The 26,204-nt window shown below is 38.2% G+C and overlaps 2 protein-coding genes across 10 annotated transcripts in view; one reads left to right on the top strand and one right to left on the bottom strand.

Annotated features, from left to right (window-relative positions):
- The window catches only part of DLG2 (discs large MAGUK scaffold protein 2), a 2,230,265-nt gene that overhangs the window by 500,656 nt on the left and 1,703,405 nt on the right, over positions 1 to 26,204 (top strand). For all 9 annotated transcript variants that reach the window (XM_050755793.1, XM_050755797.1, XM_050755794.1 and 6 more), the window contains one exon: positions 23,906 to 24,001. In XM_050755793.1, coding sequence (XP_050611750.1) covers positions 23,906 to 24,001 — 96 coding nt within the window. The remainder of the gene's footprint in view (positions 1 to 23,905; positions 24,002 to 26,204) is intronic.
- The window catches only part of TMEM126A (transmembrane protein 126A), a 1,099,470-nt gene that overhangs the window by 529,110 nt on the left and 544,156 nt on the right, over positions 1 to 26,204 (bottom strand). The window lies entirely within an intron of this gene.

Genomic DNA, 26,204 nt, shown 5'->3' with positions numbered 1-26,204 from the left:
AAAGTTTTTTTCAGGTTTCTTTTGAAGTCACAATTTAGGTGGGATTCCAAAATCAGATCCTGAAACTAACACAAAAGGGTAGCTTGTTAGGATTTTATCTCTTTGCTGAATCTTTTTATTAAGTATGCAGTTTATTTGTCCCTAGGATCTGAGCTTCTGCTAGTAAGATAACACAACATCCTTGGTTCTGTAGCTTCCACTCAACTTTAGTTAATGAAAGGACTTTGTGATTTGCCCTCTCTTCCTTGATTATTAATGTGCTAGGCACTGTACAAGTCTCATTAAAACATGTTTAACAAAATAACATACAGTTATTCACTGCAGAAAATACAGAAATATATAAGGAACAGAGTAAGTGTCACCTACTATCACAAGATTTAGAAGTAATTACAACTGTTCTCTGGTGGATTTTTTTCTCAGTATGTATATGTGCTTTGTGTGTGTGTGTGTTTAATCAAACTTTGGATAGTATTCATATATATGCTTTTTATAACATACTTTTTTCACTTAAAATAATCCTGCTTGCATTTTTACATCCATAAAGCTTCTTCCAGAGTATAATCTTTAATAAATACATAACTTTGGATCATATGACTATATTGAGTTTTAGCAGAATAGAATGGTCACAAAGGTTAAACTTTGGAGTAAGACTACCTGGTGTAAATCACAGCCACCTACTAACTATGTGTCCTTGGATAATTTGCTAAATTTCTTTAAATCTCAATATGCTTATCCATAATAATGGTGCGATAATAGTACAAACCTTATAGGCCATTGTGATGACTCAGTGTGTTAATCTCTGTAAAGCACTTAGAGAATAGTCAGTAAGTATTAACTACCATTATTAACATTTACGTTGTTCAGTTTGCTATCTTAAATAGATACGTTTAGTTCATTTGCATTATTGTGGCTCCCAATGTCTTTAGACTTATTCTGCCATTTAAGGACATTGTTCGTTGACCATCCTTTTCCTTTCTCCTTCACCCACCCATTTCTACCTCCTGTTGTACTGAAAATGTTTCTATATTTTCTTCTTATTTTTTCCTCTGCTGGTTGGAAACATCTGATTGTCTTCTGTTCTTTTATTGGTTATTTTTTTGGCATATATAATAACCTATAAATTATTCTAAGAAATCTAAAGTTATATTTATCTTTCTCAAATATGACAAGGACCTTGATGGATTTTAATAACTCATTGAATACTCCAATCTTTCATATCCATAAAATACTACATATTTGACTTATGATATATTTTATTAATTTCTTTGCTCACTATTTATCCTTATACTTTGACATTCCTCTGAGTTTATTTTTCTTTTTGCTGAAGTACATCCTTTAGTAATTATTGTTGTGAGAATATTTATTGTTAAATTATCTTAAGATTTGTATGCTTGCATTGTCCCTTTTGCATGATAATTTAGCTAGCTATAAGCTTATAGGGCAACCGTTGTTTTCTTGTGGCACTGTGAACATATATTCTATTACCTTTTGGTTTCTCTGCTTAATTCAGCTGTTTTTCTGTAAATTGTTTTGTATTGTAGCTCCTAAGATTTCCTTTTTATTCCTGATGATTTTCAGCTTTACTCCTGTGTGTCTGAGTGCATGTTTAATTGTATGTATGTACGCTAGCTCTTAAAGCTTTTTCTATCAGTGGACTCATCTCTTTTTGGAATCCTGGAAAATTCTCAGCTGTATTTATTCAAATATTGCTTTTTTAGCATTCTCTTCATCCTCCTTTTATGGTACTCTGAGAAGATGTATATTGGACCCTCTCAATCTATTCTTCATGTCTTTGTACAACTCTTTCAGTATTTTAGATCTCAGCCTTTCAGTGCTGTGTTCTGAGGGTATTTCTTGTGCTATCTTCTCAATTTTTCTGCATATGGTTAGTCTATGGTATATAATATCTATTAATTTTTGTTTCAATGACTATTTTTTATTCCATTTTTAATGGCTCTTTGTTATATCTGTCTTGTTCTTCTTGTTCCCTCTCTTCCTGTTTTCCAACATAATTTGTTTGGCTTTAAAAAAATTGATGTTATATTTTCTTCTATCTCTGAGCATTTTATGTTTATTTAAGATCTCTTTCATTCTCTTTTATTATATTCACATTGGACATAGTTACATTCTGATTACTAATTTTGCTATAGTTTTAATATAATACTTCAAACAGTTTGGATTTTTGGATCTGTAGATTCCTTTTAAAAACTATTTATAAATAATCTAAAACAAAGAAAAGTTATAAAAATAGTCAAAAATAACCTGTATAACTTTTACTCAGATTCTCCAAAGTTAACATTTACTGTATTTGTGTTATTCTCTTTAAGCACAAACACATGCATACTTTTCTGGGGGTGTGGTTAAAGAGCAATTTACCTTTTGTCCCTAAATACTTCACTATGTATTTTCTAAAACCAAGTACATTCTTTTATATAACCAAGGTACAATGATAAAAACTAGGAATTTAGCATTGGTCTAAATATGTATTCTGTAGATCTTATTAAAATTTTGTTAAATGTTCCACTAAAAGTCTTTATTATAAAAAAGAGAAAAAAAATTTTGCTGGTCCAGGCTCTGATCTGGTGTTATACATTGCATTTAGTTTTCATGTCTTTTTAGTCGCCTTTAATGAAGACTATTTCTCAGTCTACCTTTGTCTTTCAAGACCTTGAATTTCTTTTTCCCCCCAAATATAAGACATTTGTTTTGTAAAATAGCCTTTAATTTTTTTTTCTGGTATTTCCTTATGATTAAATTCAAGTTATACATTTTTGGCAGAAGTCCTACCAAAGGGATATATCCTTCTCATTACATGATTTGAGAAGGTATCTAAAATATGTATTTGTTAAATTACTGATTATGCGTTGTTCACTTGGTTAAGGTAGCTTCCAGATTATCTACTGTAAAGTTACTATTTTCTTTTAGTAGTTAATAAGAATCTCATAAGAGACACTATTTTTTTTTTCTTCAACATTTAAATTCCGAGGTACATGTGTAGGATGTGTAGGTTTGTTACATAGGTAAAAGTGTACCATGGTGATTTGCTGCCCAGGTCAACCCATCACCTAGGTATCAAGCCCAGTATCCATTAGCTATTCTTCCCGATGCTCTCCCTCACCCTGCAACCTCCTGAAAGGCCCCAGTGTGTGTTGTTCCCCTGCATGTGTCCATGTGTTCTCATCATTCAGCTCCCATTTATAAGTGAGAACATGTGGTGTTTGGTTTTCTGTTCCTGTGTTAGTTTGCTGAGGATAATAGCTTTCAACTCTATCCATGTCCCTGCAAAGGACATGATCTTGTTTCTTTTTATGGCTGCATAGTATTCCATGATACACACACACACACACACACACACACACACACACACACACACACCACATTTTCTTTATTCATTCTATCACGGAGCAGTATTTGGGCTGGTTCCATGTCTTTGCTATTGTGAATAGTGTTGTAGTGAACATACATGTGCATGTATCTCTATAATAGAATTATTTATATTCCTTTGGGTATATACTCAGTAATGGAATTGCTGGGTCAAATGACATTTCTGCTTCTAGATATTTGAGGAATTGCCGCACTGTCTTTCACAATGGTTGAACAAATTTACACTTCCACCAACAGTGTAAAGCATTCCGTTTTCTCCACAACCAAGTCAGCATCTGTTGTTTCTTGACTTTTTAATAATCGCCATTCTGACTGGTGTGAGATGGTATATCATTGTGGTTTTGATTTGCATTTCTCTAATGATGAGTGATGTTGAGCTTCTTTTCATATATTTGTTGGCTCCACAAATGCCTTCTTTTGAGAAGTGTCTGCTCATATCCTTTGCTTACTTTTTAATTAAGTTGTTTTTTCTTGTAAATTCGTTTAAATTCCATGCAAACTTTAGATATTAGACCTTTGTTAGTTGGATGGCTGGCAAAAATTTTCTCCCACTTGTAGGTTGTCTGTTCACTCTGATGATAGTTTCTTTTGCTACACAGAAGCTGTTTAGTTAGATCTCATTTGTCGATTTTTGCTTTTGTTGCAATTGCTTTTGGCATTTTTGTTAAGAAATCTTTGCCGATACCTATGTCTTAAATGGTACTGTCTAGATTTTCTTCTAGGGTTTTCATCGTTTTGAGTTTTATATTTAACTCTTTAATCCATCTTGAGTTAAATTTGTATATTGTGTAAGGAAAGGGTCCAGTTTCAGTTTTTTTCATATGGCTAGCCAGTTCTAGCACCATTTGTTAAATAGGGAAACCTTTCCCCATTGCTTATTTTTATCAGGTTTGTCGAAGATCAGATGGTTGCAGATGTGCTGTCTTATTCTGAGTTCTCTATTCTGTTCCATTGCTCTGTGTGTCTTTTTTTGTATGGGTACCATGCTGTTTTGGTTACTGTAGCCCTGTAGTATAGTTCGAGGTCATTTGGTGATGTCTCCAACTTAGTTCTTTTTGCTTAGGATTGTGTTGCTTATCCAGGCTCTTTTTTGGTTCCATATGAATTTTAAAATAGTTATTTCTAATTCTGTGAAGAATGTCAATAGTAGTTTATTGGGAATAGCATTGAATCTATAAGTTACTGTGGGCAGTATGGCCATTTTCACAACATCAGTTCTTCCTGTCCATGAGCATGGAATGTTTCTTCATTTGTTTGTGTCCTCTCTGATTTCCTTGAGCAGTGATTTGCAGTTCTCCTTGAAGAAGTTCTTCATTTCATTTGTTAGCTGTATTCCTAGGTATTTTATTCTCTTTGTGACAATTGTGAATGGGAGTTCATTCGTGATTTGGCTCTCTGCTTACCTGTTGTTAGTGTAAAGGAATGCTAGTGATTTTTGCACATTGATTTTGTATGCTGGGACTTCGCTGAAATTGCTTATCAGCTTAAGAAGCTTTTGGGTGGAGACGACAGGGTTTTCTAGAAATATAATTATGTCATCTTCAAAGAAAGATAATTTGACTTTCTCTCTTCCTATTTGAATATTCTTTATTTCCTTCTGTTGCCTGCTTGCCCTGGCCAGAACTTCTAATACTATATTGAGTAGGAGTGGTGAGAGAGAGCATCCTTGTCTTGTGCCAGTTTTCAAGGGGACTACTTCCAGCTTTTGCTGGAAGTAATATTGGCTGTGGGTTTGTCATGTATGGCTCTTATGTTGAGGTATGTTCCTTCAATATCTAGTTTATAGAGAGTTTTTAACATAAAGGGATGTTGAATATTATTGAAGGCTTTTTTGGCGTCTATTGAGATAATCATGTGGTTTTTTTCTTTAGTTCTGTTTATGTGATGAATCACATTTATTGATTTGCCTATGTTGAACCAACCTTGTGTCCTGGGAATGAAGCCAACTTGGTCGGGTCGTGGTAGATAAGCTTTTTGATGTGTTGCTGGATTCAGTTTGCCAGTATTTTATTGAGGATTTTTGCATCGATGTTCATCAGGAATATTGGCCTGAAGTTTTCTTTTTGTTGTATCTCTGTCAGATTTTGGTATTAGGATGACGCTAACCTCATAAAATTAGTTAGGGAGGAGTCCTTCCTTTCAATTGTTTGGAATAGTTTCAGTAGAAATGGTACCAGGTTTTGTTTGTACCTCTGATATAATTCAGCTGTAAATTTATCTGGTCCTGGGCTTTTTTTGGTTGCTAGGCTATTTATTGCTTCCTTAATTTCAGAACTTGTTATTGGTCTATTCAGGGCTTCAATTTTTTCCTGGTTCTGTCTTGGGAGAATGTACATGTCCAGGAATTTATCAATTTCTTCTAGATTTTCTAATTTATGTGCATAGAGGTGTTTATTATAGTTTTCTCTTGGTTGCTTGTATTTCTGTGGGGTCAGTGGTGATATCCCCCTTATTTCTGAGTGTGTCTATTTTACTCTCCTCTCTTTTCTTCTTTATTAGTATAGCTAGTGTCTATCTATTTTATTAGGTGTTTCAAAAAATCAGCTCCTGGATTTGTTGATTTTTTTGAAGGGTTTTTTCATGTCTCTATCTCCTTCAGTTCCGCTCTGATTTTGGTTATTTCTTCTCTTCTGCTAACTTTGGGGTTCGTTTGCTCTTGGTTCTGTAGTTCTTCTAGTTGTGATGTTAGGTTGTTAATTTGAGATCTTTCTAGCTTTTTAATGTGGGCATTTAGTGCTATCAATTTCCCTCTTAACACTGCTTTAGTTTTTTTCCTAGAAATTCTGATACTTTGTCTTTTGTTCTCATTAATTTCAAAGAACTTCTTGATTTCTAACTTAATGTCTTTATTTACCAAAGTGTCATTCAGGAGCAGGTTGTTCAATTTCCATGTAGTCGTGTGGTTTTAAATAAGTTTCTTAATCTTGAGTTCTAATTTGATGTGCTGTGGTATGAAAGGCTGTTTGTTATTATTTCACTTCATATGCAATTGCTGTAAGACTCTCACCTAGTCCAGAGGAAGGGATTCAGGAACCCACTCAAACAAGCAGTATGGCTGCCCCTTAGCAAAGCAGGTGTGCTGCACTAGGGGCAACCCCCTCATCCAGAATGCCCAGACTCTCCAGTGCCAGCAGGTTGGAACATCTAAGCCAGCTGAACCACAGGGACAGCGGCCACTTTCCCCTGGGGCTTCGTCCTAGGGAGAGATCAGAGTTCTGTCTGAAAAACTTGGCTGAAGTTGCTGTAATTTCCACAGGGAGGCCCCACCCACTGAGGAGGTGGGATCACTTAAAGAAGCAGTCTGACCATGATCTGACATGGCAGCTATGCTGTATTGTGGGGAACTCCTTCCAGTCCAGACAGCCTGGACTCCCTGGAGCCGGCAGGGTAGAATGGCCCACTCTAACTGCAGAGATGGTGACTGCCCTTCCCCCCAGGAACTTGGTCTGTTTCAGGCAGTCTCCAGCCTGCTGCCACTGGCTGGCTGGGATTCCAAGCCAGTGGGTCTTAACTTGTGAGGTGCTGTGGGAGTGGGGCCCACAGAATGAAGCCACTTAACTCCCTGGATTGAGCCCGCTTCTGAGCGGAATGCATGGATGGATCTTCCACTTCACTGGAATTCCCAGGGCCAGAGTATACAAAACTCCTGGGTCTCCGTGCATGCCCCAGTGGCCATTATGTGGAGACTCCACACAGCTCTCTGCTTCGGATCCAAGGCCCTAGTGGCAATGGCTCATGAGGGGATCTCCTGATCTACAGTTTGCAAAGATCCATGGGGAAACCATGGTTTCCCAAATGGGGGTACATAATCACTCACCACCTCCCTTGGCTGGGGGTGGGGGCTCCCCTGGCTCTGTGCTGCTTCCACATGGGCCATTGCTCTACTCTGCTTTTCCTCACACTCCCTGGGTCCAGCTGTCCACCTAGTCAGTCCTAATGCAATAACCTGGATACCTCAGTTGAAGGTGCAGAATTCGCTTCCTGTTTTCATTCCTCTCTGTGACAGTCGCAGACTGCAGCCGCTTCTAATTGGCCAAGTTATCTGGCACTGGCACCCCTTGAGATATTTTGAATTTATGTAAATATTTTGTGTATCACCTTCTTTCCCAAACAATTATTACTATGATGTCTTCCAGTTGGTAGTTTTCTGATTGCCTCATTTCTTCTACACACACACATTTGATGACATTTTCCTGTAAGGAAGAGCTTTCCCTTCTTTTTTTTTTTTTTTTTTATTATTATTATTTGTTATGCCTTATTTGTGGAGTCCTAATTAGGGAAGGGGAGTTGGGCTGGCGGGACCAAGGGAAAGCAAAAAGAGAAAGCCCTCTCCAGCATACAGCACAAACATCATCCTATAAAATCCTCAGCAAGTCTCTCTCTCCTGTCAGTCAGCTCCTCTCCTGCTGACCTACCTGTTGTTTTCTTGAAATGCATTTTCCTACTTTCTCAAATAAACCTACTTTTCTTTATATACAGCTGCCTTGGTAAATTCTTTTTACCACCTGTGCAATGCCAGCCTCAGATAGTTGCCAACTGGGACATTATTTATCCTTCCTAACTTGACTTTTGTAGTGTTGGGCTCAGTATATGATACCTCAAATTATGGTACCTTGTCATACTGAGTACTTTGAACTGAAGAAGATTGGAAGGGGCTCAGAGTTTCTTTGACCTTCTTCTATTCACCTTTCCCCACTATTTTTCCTTCCCAAGCTGAGTCATAGATAGCTGAATTCCTCTTTCCTTGAGTGAGTCATAGAAACTAGAACTCCTCTTCCCCAAAGCAAGCATGAAACCCAGAAAGGTCACTCTCTGACCTCTCTTTTACCCTAAAGGTTCTTATTTGGCAAGTATCCTGCTGTATATAGGGGGGAAGAAATGTCATACAGAGACACAGGAAAAATCTGAACAAACGGGCCTTATTGAAGTTCTGTCTCCTCTCCCCTGCCCCTCCAGTCTATTATCATTAGATCATACCCCTTTTTGTCCAATCATGTTTCTTCACAACTATCCACTGCTTTTATCAGATTTATTTTGAAATACACAGTTTTCCTTGGGTCTTTGGGTTTTCATTTCCTTATGATGGCTCGCTCCCATGTAATGTATAAACTTTTATTGAATTAAACTTATATGCTTTTCTCCTATTTTTAGGCTTAGCCAGGAACCCTAGGTGGCTTGGGCAAACTTTTCCCCCCATAAGACAAATGAGATACACATACGTGTTTTTATTTTCCCTTCTTTCTTACGTTGGGGCTCAGAAAATGATACCCAAAATATAGCTCTTTGACATGCTTAGTACTTTGAATTAAAGGAAATTAAAAGGTCTCAGAATCAATGACTTTTTGACCTTCTGTGTCTTTTCCCAGGCACAGGGTCAAACTCTCTGGTTTCTTTATCTGAAGCTACTCCAGAAGGAACATAGTTGCTTTGGATACCTTCCCTGAAATGTTATTATTTAGAGAAGAGTAAACTCATATTTCAGGAAGAAAGACTGAGGAATATTATATACCCAGACAGATTGTCACAAACTATTGTCTGTTCTTAAGGTCCCATTCAGTTTCCAAACAGAGCAATTCACAAATGATGATCTGTTCTTGGGCCCAATCAACTCTCCTAAAAATCGTTTACTACCTCTCAAAATTGCCTACATTCCCTCATCTCCTTCTCCTCTATGAAGAGGGTGCTATTTAAGCATTAGCCATCTCACCCTTTTTCAGTTTTGTATGGCTCATACATACTTTGTGCACACTTGAATGTTAATGTATTTACATACTGTTTTTCATGTTATCAGTTTATTTCAGCAAACTGGAACCTTCAGAAAGGGAGGGGAAAATTTCCTTTGCACCTACACTTACATGAAAGATAGCATATTATAGACACAGTTGAACTTCTCTTAGCCACAGGTTCTGCATCCACATATACAATCAACCTCAAATCAAAAATATTAAAAGACAATAAAAATAAAAGTATGACAATAAAAATAATACAAATAAAATACAGTACAATAACTATTTTTATAGTGTTCCCTTTGTATTTGGTATTATAAGTAATCTAGAGATGTTTAAAAGTATCTGGGATGATATGTGTAGGTTATATGCAAATACTTCTTCACTTTATATGAGGAACTTGAGCATACAAATTTTGGTATCTTTGAAGGTTTCCGGAACCAATTCCCCATGGGTACTGAGGGGATGACCATGTTCTTTAGCACTTTGCTTGTTTTACTTTAACAGTGTATCCTGAAAAAAAATTCTATGTTAGTTGATAGAAACCTTTTTTATTATTTGCATACCTGCATAGTAGTCAGCCAGACTTTTTAAAGGTTTGCAATGACAACGACATTGACGTAATGAAGTACCTGATACTACATAAGACCAGCTACCATAAACAACTATAAAACTGGAAATGTGTGTGAGAGGTACCTGATATTTTTTGTCCTATTTCTGCAAAATTTTTATAAGCTTTGTTATTTTGAATGCATTTAAAAATCAAGAAAAAATGTAAAATAATAAATCTGTGAGATCTTTACTTTTAAAATGTTTTCCCATTTGACCCCTCTACTCTTCCCCATCATTTCTCACCTCAACCCTTTTTTGATTCCCTATTTTTTGGGATAATCTAAATTCTTTGGCATAATGTCTAAGATTCTCCTAAACTGGCTTCTGCTTACCTTTTCTATTTTATTTCTAACAACTTTTTGCCTTATGGTTCACAATACTAGATAAATGTAGTTGTCCAACTACATCATTCTGTTCTAATACTTCAAAATTGAATTGAAATGATCTGTTTATATACTTGTTTCACTTCACTCTACATTCCTTAAAGGACTGGCATAGTGAGCATTTAATAAATGTTTATTGAACTGAACCTTTGTTGAAGTTTCAGAGCATATTGTCTGTACTTCATTTTTGATAATCAAAGCTTTCTACATGGTTTTATAGTGACTGTTATTTCCTTTCTTACACTGAATTGTTTTTGGACACTGTCTTCTTTGTGTTTTCCCCAAAACATCTTTAATGCTTTGCATGTAATAGAATTTAATACATGTATATTGAATCAACAAATAAGTTGGACACTTTTCTTGATAACTGATACTCTCTTCTCTTGAACTCTTAGGTTGTGCCTAGTTTTATTTGTCTGTGCCCAGTTTTTCAAGGAATCCTGAGGCCTTTAGGTTAAGATAATGAAGTTTATTATTATTTCAGCAGAGAACTACTCAGTTTAAACTTATCCATTGTTTGTAATGCTGATGTAGTCTATAAAGTGGTAGCATGCTGTTTTCTGTAAAATAAAAGTGTAGGGGAAAAAAGTAATATCTTTTCCTTATCCATTGCTAGGTTCGTGGCTAAGACCCCTATAATAAAAGACAGATTAACAAGAGAAATGCATATGCATTAATTTAACATAAGTTTTACATGACACAGAAGTGAAGACCCAAAGAAACAGAGAAACCTGTGTATTTTTATGCTGAGTTTGATGAAGAGTGGATAGCCATGCAGAAGTATGATTGGCAAAAGAGATATGATCTAATGGTAATAAACCAGGTGGCTTAAAGTCTGTTCAGGTTCTTCTTGTCTTCTCTGTGTCTTGGAGCACAAGGATGTTCTTTCCCTCTGGGTATAGGGAGGGTTCCTCTGGAATGAAGGTTTTATCACTTGCTTCAGGGTGAGGGGAAAGTGAGAGTGACCTTTCTGATTCTGCTGTTTTCTCCAATGCTACATGGCCCTATTTTGGGGTAGCATGTTCTGAACCCCACCAAAAGACTCCTCCTCACCTCATACCTCTGTAGTTTGTAACATTTCTTTTGTATGAAGAGAATAGTATAGAGTTAAGTAAGCTAGGCATTCTATAAATATGAAACCCAGGAAATATGAATATAATTGGATTACTCCAGAGCACAACTGGGATCTGACGCAGGCTGATCTGTACCCTTCACATTCTTAGAGGATGGGAAGGGGCAGTGCTTCCCAGTGACCTGGCATCATAGAACTCTGTTTAACTTTTTTGACTTAAATTTTTAGAGTTTATATGGCTTTTGGTTCCTGCAAGGACACAGATTTTGTACATGATTCTCATTAGTACTGACATTCATTTCCAAAGAAAAGAATACTGGGTTCAAGCAAAATAGTATAAATAAATAAAAAAGTAATCTACCAAACAGTTAAATCACTGAGTACTTATTTACTGTACAAAAGTGTTCTAGATTTTTCTAAGTTTATTGTAAGATTCTTTTATATAGGAAATTTTTCTGATATGTATATAAAAGGCGAATACATTTAAAGTTGGCAAATATTTGTCCATACATATTGTGTAATCTAGAATATACTTGTATAAACACTGTGTAATTAAACAACTTAATAAATATCTATGTGCATTCACTTTGTTAAGGCACTATGACGGATGTCAAAATGGTAATAAACTTATTGTGTTGAAGGCTTTAAATCTACTTGAATGGAAAAGATAAATATGTAAGCAATGACAAGTTTATTCTTCCTTTTTTATATTCTAGGTTGTTCCTAAAGAGATCAGGTGGACTAATCATTATTAAGGGTGTAAAGGAGAAGAATATTTCCTAAAGGCATTATAGATTGAGAGAGCCCATCCAGTTGTAAAAAGTGAGAGGATCAGCACAGGCTTTGTGGAGGAGGGAGTCATAAATCATCCTTAAGAAATTGGGTAGTGGAATTACCAAGAGCCAGGTAGCCAAATTGGGTTCTGAAAAAAAAGATGATTACATTTAGATAGAACAGATTTGAGGTACCAATGTGATTTTTTAGAGGAAATACAAACATGCAATTGAAAATGTAGGACCAGAAATTGGGAAGAATGTCTTCCTAAAGGCTATATTAAGAATCATTGAGTAACGAATATTGAGAGAAGTGATAAAGAAAAGGAATTTCAGAGTAACAGCTGATTCAGGAGTTAAAAGGACGAAGAGGAAATGACAGAGAAGGAGAGTTCAAGAGATTGGTTGGCAAACAGGAGAGAGAGATGTTTCTGAATATAGGTAAAACTTTCAAGAAGGAGGAAGAAGTCAATGATGTGAAATGTCAGAAAAAGTAGAAGATAATGAAGACTATAGAAAGAGAAAGGTTCTAACAAATTTCTGGGTGGCACTGATGCTGCTGGTCTGGGGATCACAATTTGAAAGGATGAGTGGGCAGTTAAGATGTGATTCAGGAGTTTAGTGTAGTAGTTAGTTGTGTAGGCTTTTCATTTGGACAGAACTAGAAAGATAGTGAGGACTAGAAGGTTCTCGGTGAGTTTTAAGAATTCAGTATTTAGGGAAGAGAAGGTAGCCTTTGGGGATTAATACAGAGGTTGCAAACTGGCTGCCCTTATGCAAACTGCAGCCCAGGTTTATATTTTGTTTGGTCTACTGCATGTTATTCAGATGGTATTTTAAAAATATATAGTTGCTGTCAAAGAACAAAATTTCCTGAAAACCAGTTTGGTCATTAAATTAAATTTGTTAAAATCAGGCAGCCTTCCATCTATGAAGTAGAAAGGTGTTCTGATGAGCTGAGCAGAGCCTATTGACCTTATAGGCAGAAAGGAGCTGAAAGAAGCAGAAATAAGGAATAAAAAGCAGATTGGTCATTTCAAAGTACTTTCCTTGTAGAGTTAAAACAGATGAGACATTCTTATCAGGCCAGTTTACTTAGATGGGGCCATGGGGCCTCTTCTAATGGGTTGCTGCAAATCTCTTGTTCTTTAGAAAACTATCCCATTTTAAAGGCTAGTTTGATTATGTGTCACCTAGCATGAATGACTCCATTCTGATTTGGTCTGGTCTTTTGGGGCCTAGTGAAGGAACTCAGTCCAAAACAATGGCCTCCCATAACCTCTTGTTTATGTTGTCAACATTTAGAAGTCAAGATATTTCACGTAAAAGTTCAGACTTCTAAGTTCTCTTGATAGTTTTAAACATCTGGCAACAAATGCTTGGAAGTGACTAGAGACTGCACTCATTAGACAGGCATTAATTTTCCATTGTGCCAAGAATCATCTATCTCTTCCTAAATGTGTCTTATACCTTGCTAACTTGCAATAATTTAACATTTGTTAACTAGATCAGAGGTTTTCAAACTAGCGTGTGTCAGCATCACCTGGAGAGCTCATCGAAACACAGACTTTAGGGCTCCACCCCTACTGGTTTGATTCAGTAGGCTGAAGAGCTGATCTTGCTAAGACATTGTGGGTGGTGCTGATGCTGCTGGTCTGGGAACCACAATTTGAAAGGATGAGTGTGGGCAGTAAGAAAGTGGCTCCGGAGTTTAGTTTATTAGTTAGTTATGTAGGCTTTTCATTCAGGAAGAAATAGGTTCTGTTCTGTCACCCAGAAAATAAAGATCATAAGCCTATTTCATGAGTTGCTTTTTAATATAATATAAGATAATGCACATAAAATATATATCAACATCCTTGAAGAGAGGCCTAGTTTATTGTAACTCTTCATTAAATTATTTGGTTGTATTGTTGTTATTACTACTTCTATTATGTCTTTCAACAGAATTGACTCTGGGGAGGAGAAAGTCAGAGATAGATTAAAGTTTTGAAGTGATCAGTGTCTTTTTTTAAATGAAGGAAGAATAAAAGCATAGAAGAAATTTACTATTTCTATGACAGCATAATTGACAGCAAGTTACCAGGGGATGGAGTAATGGTGGAAACATAAAGACATAGAGAATCAGTCATGATATTGAGGCTGAGTGCTTTGTATGTATGTATATATGGGACAACATCTGGTACGAGGTAGGAAGGTTGTAAATCCCACTGGGGCCCAGGGTATGCCACCCAAAAATGACTGTAGGAGACCAGAGTGCCAGCCCCAAATATTCCTCTTTGCCATATTGATTTTTTTAAAGCTTGTTATTTTGTGAAACTGCAGACACTGAAGTAGCTCTGAAAAACTCCGCTTTTATGAAGGAAATTTACATTTATATAGGAGATTTTCATTAGTAAAGGTATTTGTGTCAGAAAGAGAGTTACTCTATGACAACTTTTATCAGATGAGAGACTTTGATCTGCATAGCAAGGCAACCTTTATTCAATATACATTTCTTCCCCTCACCTTTCTATAATTTGGCTTCACCAGCCCCAGAAACCCTAAGCCCTTATTTCTTTCTGTAGCTCAGAATGCTAAATAAGCTTCAATCTGGGGAATAAGGGAATTCTGTCCCTTTTTTGAGTTTCATATTTTTGTGAGACTCCCATGCATACATGGGTACACATGTTATTAGAATAGTTTCTGTCCAGTTAAGCTGCCTTATGTCAATTTAATTTGTAGCTCAGCCAAAGAATGTAGGAGGGTAGAGAAAAGCTATTTTTCTATCCCCTACAATCCAAGGCATCCAACTCAGCTATAGGATGGTTAGTAAGGTGGAAGAAGACCCTATGCAATGGGTGGCACTATCTCCATATTTTCAATGATGGTAGTCATAGAATTTAAATATTGCTTCCTTTCCACGTAGATAGTAGGTGGAAGTGAAAGGATTTTAATCCATTTCCTTCTTACTCTAAAATTCATGCCTTTTCCTTCAGAGCATGCTGCCTTTCAAGCCCACACTATTTTCTATTAGATCGAACACTCCTACTTGCCTAGATAATCTCCTTTGTCTTCAGTATTATTTCAACGTTATATCTTTCAGGAAACCTTCATGATTCCACAGTCTAATATAGACGCTCCTCCCATACTTTCTATTATCATGATCTATATATGTAATATAAATTACATATTTTTCTATTTCTCTGGGCAATTAGAGTTCCTTAGAGGACAGGCAGTCCATATTACTGTCATTTTGTCTCCAGAGAGCAAAAAATAGTTGCTTAATAAATGAAAAAAATACAAGATTAGATAAATAGTATATTAGTTAGAGTTCTCTACCGGGACAGAACTAATTGTGTATGTGTGTGTGTGTGTATGTGTTTTTATATATGTATATATGTGTGTATGTGTGTGTGTGTATACATATAGATATAGATATGAGTTTATTAAGTCTTAACTCACACAATCACAAGGTCCCACAATAGTTCATCTACAGGAAAGCCAGCCAGAGTCCCAAAACTGAAGATCTGATGTTCGGGGGTAGGAAGTATCCAGCATGGGAGAAGGATGTAGGCTGGAAAACTAGGCCAGTCTGGTCTTTTCACGTTTTTCTGTCTGCTTTATATTCTAGCTGTGCTGGCAGTTATTAGATGGTGCCTACCCAGATTAAGGGTGGGTCTGCCTTTCCCAGCCCACTGACTCAAATGTTCATCTCCTTTGGCAACAACCTTACAGATACACCCAGGATCAATACTTTGCATTCTTCAATCCAATTAAGTTGACACTCAGCGTTAACCATCACAAGTCTACCCGTTGTCAACTTGAACCCACACACTTCTCCTGAGATCATACATAATATTCAAATAAAGACAATAATAAGGCCACAATTTTATCTAACATAATACAACTATTCTTCCTACAACTGGAAATGCACCAATCCCCAACCCAAATACTATTACATAAAGTTAACAATACTTCAATGCTGATATGAAGTCAAAAAATTTTATGTCACATAATAAAGGAAAAAGGAATAAAATGAAGATATTTTCTTAGTACAAGTGTATATATAGACACACATGTTTTTAACAAAAGAAGGAAGAAATACTCATGACAATTACAATCCTCATTCTTGCAGCTGGTATTGATGACTACCTTCTACTACCCATTCAGTATTCCCTTTGCCTTCAGCAAGCACCTCAGCAGGTTGTGTTTTTTTTTTTTTTTTTTTGTTTTTTTTTTTTTTTTTTTTTTCCTGGTGAAGTGACCCAAACCTTCATTCCTGAAGGGTCTGGGCCATTTGTAATCCTTCCTGGATTGGGCTGTTGTCATTTCCCATTGACTTTAATGACAGGGCATGGTAATACTAAGAGACGCCCTAATAGATCTGTATTCCGCGCATACACTTCCTTACCTCCGTTGTGGAGTAGTACACTAATTTCATCTTGACAGTCTGGGTCAGTCACCCCAGCCAACAGTGTAACTCTGTTCTTAGCCTGTTGACTTAAAGGTAGGAGGAGCTCAAAGTGTCCAGGTGACAATTTTAACTTCCAGGTTAATGGAATCGTGTCTCCTGGTAGCAGCATTTGTCACTCTGGAACTAAGACGTCTAGGCCAGCAGAACATAATGTTGCAGGAACAGGGGCAAAAATTTTGCTAGTAGATCACTAGGAGTGGTGTTGAGTGGTGCCACTTCCACCCCTTGATTCCTGGACCTGTGAATCCTAACTATGGGAGAAAGAGTAGCATATATTGGATGCTGATTTAGAGCATACACAGCCTTCTGGAGAACTTTGGCCAAGCCCTGCAAAGTACTGTCACCTAGTTGTAATTGTGACTTCGAAAGGATATTCCACCATTCTGTTAATCCAGCTGTTTCAGGACTATGGGGAACATGGTAAGACCAGCGAGCATGAGCATGAGCCCACTGCCACACTTCTTTAGCTGTAAAGTGAGTGCCTTGGTCAGAGGCAATGCTATGTGGAATACCATGACAGTGGATAAGGCATTCCATGAGTCCACAGACGGTAGTCTTGGTAGAAGAATTACATGCAGGATAGGCAAACCCATATCCAGAGTAACTGCCTATTCCAGTGAGTACAAACCTCTGCCCTTTCCATGATGGAAAAGGTCCAGTATCAACCTGATACCAGGTAGTTGGCTGATCATACTGAGGAATAGTGCCATATTGAGGGCTTGGTGTTGGTCTCTATTGCTGGAAATTGGACACTCAGCAGTGGCCATGGCCAGGCAGATCAGCCTTGGTGAATGGAAGTGCATGTTGCTGAGCCCATGCATAACCTCCATCCCTACCACTATGGCCACTTTGTTCATGGGCCCATTGGTGAATGACAGGTGGCTGTGAAAAGAGGCTGAGTGATGTCCACAGAACAGGTCATCCTATCCACTTGATTATTAAAATCCTCCTTTGCTGAGGTCACTCATTGGTGAGCAATCACATGGGATACACATATCTTCACAGTTTTGGACCACTCAGAGATCCATCCACATACCCCTTCCCCAGATTTCTTTGTCACCAATTTTCCAATCATGCTTCTTCCAAGTCCCTGACCATGTAGCCACACCATTGGCTACAGTCCCTGAATCAGCATATAATCACACATCTGGCCATTTCTCCTTCCATGCAAAATGTGGAACCAGGTGTACTGCTGGAACTTCTGCCCACTGGGAAGATTTCCCTTCACTCTTGACCTTCAGTGATGTCCTAGAAAGGGGTTGTAGTGCTGCACCACTTTGGGTGGTGCCTGCATATTGTGCAGAACCATCTGTGAACCAGGTCCTAGTCTTTTCTTCCTCTGTCAACTGATCATAGGGAACTCCCCATGAAGCCATTGGTGCAGGCTGGGGGAGAGAAGGTGGGGTGGCAGGAGTGGACACCGTGGGCATTTGAGTCACTTCCTCACGTTACTTACTTGTGCCTTCAGGACATCCTCAAGCCCAATCACATGTATACCACTTCCATTTGCTGATGGAATGCTGCTGTGCACGACCCATTTTATGGCTAGATGAGTCAGAAAGCACTTAGTTCATGATAGGCAGTTCAGGTTGCATGGTAACTTGATGACCTGTAGTCAAACTTTCAGTTTCCACCAAAGACCAATAATGGGCCAAGAACTGTCTCTCAAAAGGACAGTACTTATCTGCAGAAGATGGCAGAGCCTTACTCCAAAATCCTAGGAGACTCTGCTGTGATTTACCTACAGGGGCCTGCCAAAGGCTCTAAACAGCATCCCTATCTGCCCCTGACATCTCAAGCACCATTGGATCTGCTGGGTCATATGGTGCAAATGACAGAGCAGCTTGCACAGCAGCCTGGACTTGTTGCAGAGCCTTCTCCTATTCTGGAACACACTCAAAGCCCTTTGGGTCAGTCAATAAATGGGCTGGAGTAACACACCCGAATGAGGAATGTGTTGCTTCCAAAATCCAAGTACACCCACTAGGCATTGTGCCTCCTCCTTGGTTGTAGGAGGGGCCAAATGCAGCAACTTAGTTTTTACTTTAGAAGGAATACCTTGACAGGCCCCACACCACTAGACCCCTAGAAATTTTACTGAGGTAGAAGTTCTCTGAATTTTAATTGGATTTATTTCCCATCCTCTGGCATGCAAATGTCTCACCAATAAGTGCAGTGTGTTTGCTACTTCTTGCTCACTGGATCCAATCAGCATAATGTCATCAATGTAATGGGCCAGTGTGGTATCTTGTGGAAGCAAAAAGCTATCAAGTTCTTTCCAAATAAGATTATGACACAGAGCTGGAGAGTTGATATACCCCCTGAGGGAGGACATTAAAGGTATATTGTTGACCTTACCAGCTGAAGGCAAATTGTTTCTGGTGGACCTTATGAACAGAAATGGAGAAAAGGTCATTTGCCAAGTCAATGGCTGCGTAACTGGTACCAGGAGATGTTTTAATTTGCTCAAGCAATGAAACCACATCTGGTACAGCAGCTGCAATTGGAGTCACCATTTGGTTAAGCTTACGATAATCCACTGTCATTCTCCAAAATCCATCTGTCTTCTGCACATGCCAAATAGGAGAGTTGAATGGGGATGTAGTGGGAATTACCACCCATGCATCTTTCAAGTCCTTGGTGTTGGCACTAATCTCCACAGTCCCTCCAGGGATGCAATATTGTTTTTGATTTACTGTTTTTCTAGGTAGAGGGAGCTCTAATGGCTTACATTTGGCATTCCTACCATAATGGCCCTCATCCTACCAGTCAGGGAGCCAATGTGGGGGTTCTGCCAGTTTGCAAGTATGTCTATGCCAATTATGCCTTCTGGCACTGGGGGAATGACCACAGGATGAGTCCAGACCCACTGAAAGTCAGACCCAAGCTAAAACTTCATCAATTATTTGACCTCTATAAGCCCCTACTTTAACTGGAGGACCACAATGACCTTTTGGGTCCCCTGAAATCAACGTCAGCTCAGAGCCAGTGTCCAGTAATCCCTGAAATGTCTGAACATTTCCCTTTCCCCAGTGCACAGATACCCTGGTAAAAGGCCGAAGATCTCCTTGGGGATGGAGACAGAAAAATTAACAGCATAAATTGTTGGTAGTGTAGTGGCATCCTTCCTCAAGGGGACCCGACCTCCCCTTCATTCAAGGGGTCTGGGTCTGTAAACTGATTCAAGTTTGGAAACTGAGGGGCCATGAATCCTTGTTTTTACAATTCAAATTAGTCTTTTGTCCATTTGACCTAGAAGTTTTCTGCTTGTATAAATTAAGTAAGAATGCAGTAGGCTTCCTATCAATTTCACTTATAGAAATACTATGATTAGTTAGCCAGTGCCAGAGCTCTACATGAGTCAGACTATTCTGATTGCGATTTTGCCTCTGCTGTCTATTAAGCTATGCCCACCTTGCCTTTGAAGGTTGAGTGCTACCCCTTGGCCCCTGCCACCTCGGGATCCCATTATTCCCACTGTATTTAAATTTTGTAGTTCAGTGATTGCGGTTCCCACTGTTAGATCTGACATACAGAGAAGAGCAATTACAGGGCCCTTCAAAGATGCAGGTGCTGCCCTCACAAATCTATTTTGCAAGGCATTGGTCAAGAATATATCTTCTGGACCCTCCCAGCTGGGATGAGTAGATCTACAGTGACTAATCCACTCCACCATCCCAATCTCCCTAAGCCTTTGGATCCCTTCCTCTACAGTACACCAAAGGAGATCAGGCATTTCCAGCTTGCTCACAGTAGGTCTTTTAATCCATATTTCAGCTAACCAAGCAAATAAACTATTACAACCTTTTTTTTCACTCGAGCTGCAACACTAAATGCAGAATCCCTACTTAGTGGGCCCAGATCAATAAATTCAGCCTGATCCAATTCTATGTTCCTTCTACCATTATCCCACACCCTTAATATCCATTCCCATGTCTGTTCTTCAGATTTCTGTTTATATAAATTAGAAAATTCAAGTAGTTCTTTTTGAGTATAGTGTACCTCCTCACAGGTCACACTCTGAGCCTCACCTGTAGGGCCCACTGGGATGTTAGTCTACTTATAAGTCTAGAAGCAAACAGGGCTGTTGCGGATGGCTCCTGAGGAGAATCAACATTATCTTGCCTGGCAACTGCCTCAGGGGAGGCCATCACTTTTCCTCAGGCAGCGAAGGGTTTATCTCCTCAGACAAAGGTGGAAAGACTGATGGCAGCATGGGTCGGGGAGGGGATGTTGCCACTACTGGGAGTGGGGAAGCTATTTCTTTTGGCAAAAAAAGTTTGTCAGAGTTTACAAACTCAGTGTCCCCAGCTTCATGAGAGGCCTCCCAAACATTGCCATTCCAAGTTGCAGGGTCCCATTCTTTTCCAATCAGTGCCCTCACTTTAAGGGCTTGTGTCTGTTTTCCCACAATTTCATGTCTTTCTCTACAGGAGATAAGACTTTCACTCAGGGCAATCTTAGCAAATTTGAGGCTCAGTATCTGCTTCTGAAGCTGGGATTAGAATCCCTGATTTCATCATTTCCTTTCATCACTTTGTCCACTGAACTCAGGAGCAACCAACCAGCTTCGTTATATTCCTTGATTCTCCACATATAGTCAAAGGTATTATGTATAGAGTCACTAAACTCCTTGCCTCTCACGAATGGTGAATCAGGAATGTCAAATGCATTCATTTTGCATAACTCTCTAAACAGTTCATGCCAAGGACTATCAGTGTTCTCCATACTACTGGAAGTAGAGTCCTTGGCATTTTTGGGTGTAATAATGTTAAGCATCCAACTCCAGAAACCCCCAAACCAATGAAAAGACTTCATCCTTAATATTCTGTACCTCTAGAACCATATATGTACACATATATATATGAGTTTATTAAGTATTAACTAAGATGATTACAAAGTCCCACAATAGGCCATCTGCAAGCTGAGGAGCAAGGAAAGCCAGTCCAAGTCTCAAAACTCAAGAACTTGGAGTCTAATGTTCAAGGGCAGGAAGCATCCAGCATGGGAGAAGGATGTAAGCTGAGAGGCTAGGCTAGTCTAATCTTTTCACGTTTTTCTGCCTGCTTTATGTTCTGGCTGCACTGGCAGCTGATTAGATGGTGCCCACCCAGATTAAGGATGCCTTTCCCAGCCCACTGACTCAAATGTTAATCTTTTTTGGCAACAACCTCACAGACACATTCAGGATCAATACTTTGCATCCTTCAATCCAATCAAGTTGGCACTCAGTATTAACTATCACAAAGAGATGCATAGATAGATGAACAAATATATGAACCATGAATAAGGGCTCTGATCTGGCTAAGAGAAATGCTGAGCTCAACCACCTTAGGACACACAGGTAGCCTCTGCCTGGGAGGTAGTCGTTTACTTTGTGCTTAGTCTATGATGGAGGATGTGCCACCATGTTCAGTATGATGATGGATCCAGGTAGCAATGGAGCAATGGTGGCATTGCAGGCTCAATCAGCATCTTGATTCCAGTGGGTCTCATCACAGGACAGGTCCTTACTATATACATCTACATGAGAGAGATAGTCAGATTGATGGCTCTGATTTGTTTGGATAGTTCATGGGACCAAAGAGGAGTGACCCAAAAGGGGGAGCACAAAATAAAGAGCTCTATGTTTCTGATACAGAGGCTACCTGAGTATCCCAAAGTGGTTGAGTCTGACACTGCTCTTCATGAGACGAAACATCTTCTCAGTTTATTCATCTACCTGTGCATCAATTTTTCATCTAATTTAATCTTTATTTTTCATTTATTAAACAAATATATATTGATCCTGGAGACTAAAAACAGTAAGATATCCTGCTTGTCTTCCGAGGTACTCTAATGGGACAGATAAACACACATAGACACACATGTATCAGATACACACACACACACACATATATATATATACACATACACATTTATATAATTTGTAATATGCTAATTACGATGATAGATGTAAACTATGGGAGCAGAGAAGAGGAGCATCTACAATAGACTAGAATCAGATAAATCTTTCTGTCCACAGTGGTTGCAAATTTCTCTCCTTTCACAACCAGTGCAGGTACATGTCTCTATAGCTATTGCCTGAAAAGGAGTGGAAATTTCTGCTCACCCACTCCTTTTAGAGTGAATCTTAGAAACTGAGGCTGACCGGTAGGTTGGTGAGGAAGTTCTCCCAGCCAGTGGAGAGTGGGCAAAAACCCTTTGGGAGCTGTCCTAGCCTGCAACCACTTCAGAAATTTCTCATTAATGTGCATTAAAGTGAGGGATTTATTTTTAATTTTATTTTTTTGAGACAGTCTTGCTCTGTCACCCAGGCTGGAGTGCCATGGCTCACTGCAACCTCCACCTCCCTGGTTCAAGTGACTCTCTTGCCTCAGCCTCTTGAGTAAGTGGGATTACAGGCACATGCCACCATGCCCGGCTAATTTTTATATTTTTAGTAGAGATAGGATTTCGCCACGTTGGCCAGGCTTGTCTCAAACTCCTGACCTCAGGTGATCCATCCTCTTTGGCCTTCTAAAGTGCTGAGATTACAGGCGTGAGCCACTGTGCCTGGCCTAAAGTGAGGAATTCTTATTATGCAGTCAAACATTCAATGTGGTCAGCATGTTTACTACCCAGTTCCTAAAGATGTTCCACAAAACCCTTTCATCAGCTTAGAAGTCTGATCCTTCCTCTTCCAGAACACTATGAATCTGTCAGCGTTCCATCCTTGTCACTGTCAAGAACTGTGAGGAGTTTAAGATTGTATCCTGCTTGCAAACTAAGAATTTAGTCTGGCACAATTTCATCGATGCTGCCAAAAAAATTGTAGGACAGAGACTAATTACTTGCAACAACAGCAGTAGAGTATCAACATTTTCTTGTACCAATTTATCAAGTCCCAGTTTTTACAGTGCAAGGCAAAGATGGTCACATGATACAGTCATATGCAATGGGTCATGTTGTAGGTTGTGTTCCCTCAGTTTAGGTAATACCTATTTTATAATGGTCAGTAAGCAAACCTACCCTTTGCTTTGAAAGTAGACATTATTTTTATCATCTAAAGCTGTAGTTATAAAAAGATAGCCCAAAGCAAAGGCAGTCAGTGCCACTGCTAGTTCTGAGAGCTACAATAGCTTCCACAGAGATTTCTACAAGTATGAGAACTTACATAAAGTGAAATCAGCCCTCTATCTTCATCTTCCCATTAACCAAGCTCAGCTTTAACCAGATCATCAATTTATTTTTGAATAGTCCATGTTCAACACTCCCTGCTGGAAACCTTTGAAATTTAAAATTTGCCTTTGAATAACTGTCCCATTTTATGTTTTCTCTTTGGGAGCAATATAAAAATGGGTTAGATAGTATATTCATATGCTAAAATTGAAAAAAAGCAACATCTAATAATATTTATTCAGGCCTTAGATATTTTAATGTGTATATTCAAAGTTTGAAAACAATATACATTGCAGAAAATAAAAAAGTAGTATTGATTTTTTCAACTTTTATTTTAGCTTACAGATTGCAGTGGACCAAAGGAAAATGCTTCATATATTGAGCAAAATAAAGAAAATCAGTGTTTTGAAAATGAAGCTGATGAGACGACAACTGTAAGTGTTACATTGTTTTCTTTCTTACTAGGCTTCATGGGTAAGATTTGTCTTGTTCTCTGTGGATAGTGCTAGTAGTGTTAAAGAAGGAAAAGGAAATGTGTAACCTAATTTCTAGCTTTGGCCTGGTCAGCAAATTGGGTTCTCAGGCTTCTAAGCTGACACTGAATGTGTATCATTTTGAGTAGTTGTGTGTTTCATTTTGGGTTCTGTGTTTTAGTAGGTAGTCTTAAGGTGCTGGTTATCACACAATCATTTTGTAAGCTATTTCACTTTCCTCTCTTGAAAAATACTTTCATTTAACCTAGAAGATGTTAACTATTTGAGACAGTAATAAAATGTAAAATGTGTATCCAGGAAAGGAAGTTATCTAATTTGGCAATGAGACTGTTTCTTTTCCAAAAGAAGAGAGGGAGGGTGGACATCCATGCTGGGCTCATGAATACTTGGAAAACACATTTTTGGACTTCCTGGCTGTTTGCAAGGATATTTGTATTTTTGCTTCCTGAAAATGAAGTCATTAGTCCTAAGTGGGATACGAATGTGCCAACCTTCCAGGCAGCTAAATTAAATAAATGCTGAAAAATATGTTAGAGAAACTTTTGATTTCATAATTGGAGAGCATATTGCTAGCTTATGCTGCTTAAACGCTAAAAGCTTCCATTTCCTCATCTTATAGGGTACTTTTGAAATTTTAATGAGATCCTGAATATGAACATGCTTAGTACTGCTTGGCAAATAGTAGATATTCATGCTATTGAAATTAATTGCAAGTTTTGCATTTATTTTATTGAGGATATTTTTATTAACATTTGGAAAATAAAAATGAAGATATTAATGAAAACTTTAGACCTTTAATGATGAATACTTCATATTTAATATGGTTTCTTTCTTTATTTTATTCCTGTTTTTCCTTTGAACAATTTAAAATAATTGGGAGTATTTTTTAGGGATGTATTCTGTGTTTAAATAAACCTAATATACAAAACGTAAAGTTTGGAGATTTGATATTCCAGAGTCCTAGTGAGAAACAATGAAAATTTTTAATCAACTTATAGAGAAATGAGGAATCTTAAAGAAATAATTGACAGGACTTGGTGACTGAGTAAATTGAGAGTTAGGTGGTATCAGAGCAAAAATGGGGTTATTTGGAGGAAAGCTGACTAATGGATAGATAGAGTTAACTAATTCAATTATGACATCTTAAATTTGAAATAACATGGGAACAACTAAGAAAATACCTTGAGAGGAGATGTGGCATATTTGTGGAGAACAAAGTGTAATATCAAAAATAGGACAGTGTGGTAGAATGGAATGAACAAAAGATCCGAAGTCAGAAACCAGGATTTGTATCTTGGCTCTATCACAAATTAGTCATGTGACCTCAGGCACATTAAATGACTTTTTATTGTGCCTGAAATGAGATACAACGAGATTATACCTATTGTGACTATACTATAGGAATATAAAAAGGATGAAATGGGATAGTTATATATGAAAGGATTGATAGGTAAATGCTCTAGATATTGCATGCATTTGGTGAAATGAGTAGAGCACTAAATGCATTTAGGAATATCTTTGTTTTAATACTGTTTTAATTGTTTGATATTTTATCTTTTTCAGCAGAAAACAGAGTCTAGCCAATCTTATGAATTAGAACTGGTTGATTAAGGGACTAAGTAAATATTATGCAGGTACCACAATGGGTGGGGCAGAAAGTTAGGTTTCTTTCAGCAAGAGCAGAGAGGTAACAAGGTAGAAACACATTTGACTGTAGGACACATATCAGACTCATAAAGAAGAATTGTGTAAGAGTAAGTCATAACTGGAAACAGAGATGTTAGATTATTGTCTTTGTACACTTACTATTTGAGTGTTCTCGGGCAAGTCACTTAGACTATCTGTGTGCCTCAGTTTCCTAATCTAAACCCTAATCTCAAGAGAGAGACTGATTAGATATTAATAATTTATGGGGCTGGTGGCAGTAGCCCAGGCCTGTAATTCCAGCACTTTGGGAGGCCAAGGCAGGTGGATCACTTGAGGCCAGGAGTTTGAGACCAGTCTGGCCAATATGGTGAAACCCCGCCTCTACTAAATACAAAAATTAGCCAGGTGTGGTAGTGTGTGCCTGTAATCCCAGCTACTTGGGAGGCTGAGGCAGGAGAATTGCTTGAACCTGGGAGTTGGATGTTGTAGTGAGCTG

The sequence above is a fragment of the Macaca thibetana genome, chromosome 14 (genome assembly GCF_024542745.1).
Source record: "Macaca thibetana thibetana isolate TM-01 chromosome 14, ASM2454274v1, whole genome shotgun sequence".
In the NCBI taxonomy this organism is placed as follows: Eukaryota; Metazoa; Chordata; class Mammalia; order Primates; family Cercopithecidae; genus Macaca; species Macaca thibetana.
The sequence above is the reverse complement of the archived record's forward strand: the minus strand, read 5'-3'. Positions and strand labels throughout refer to the sequence as shown.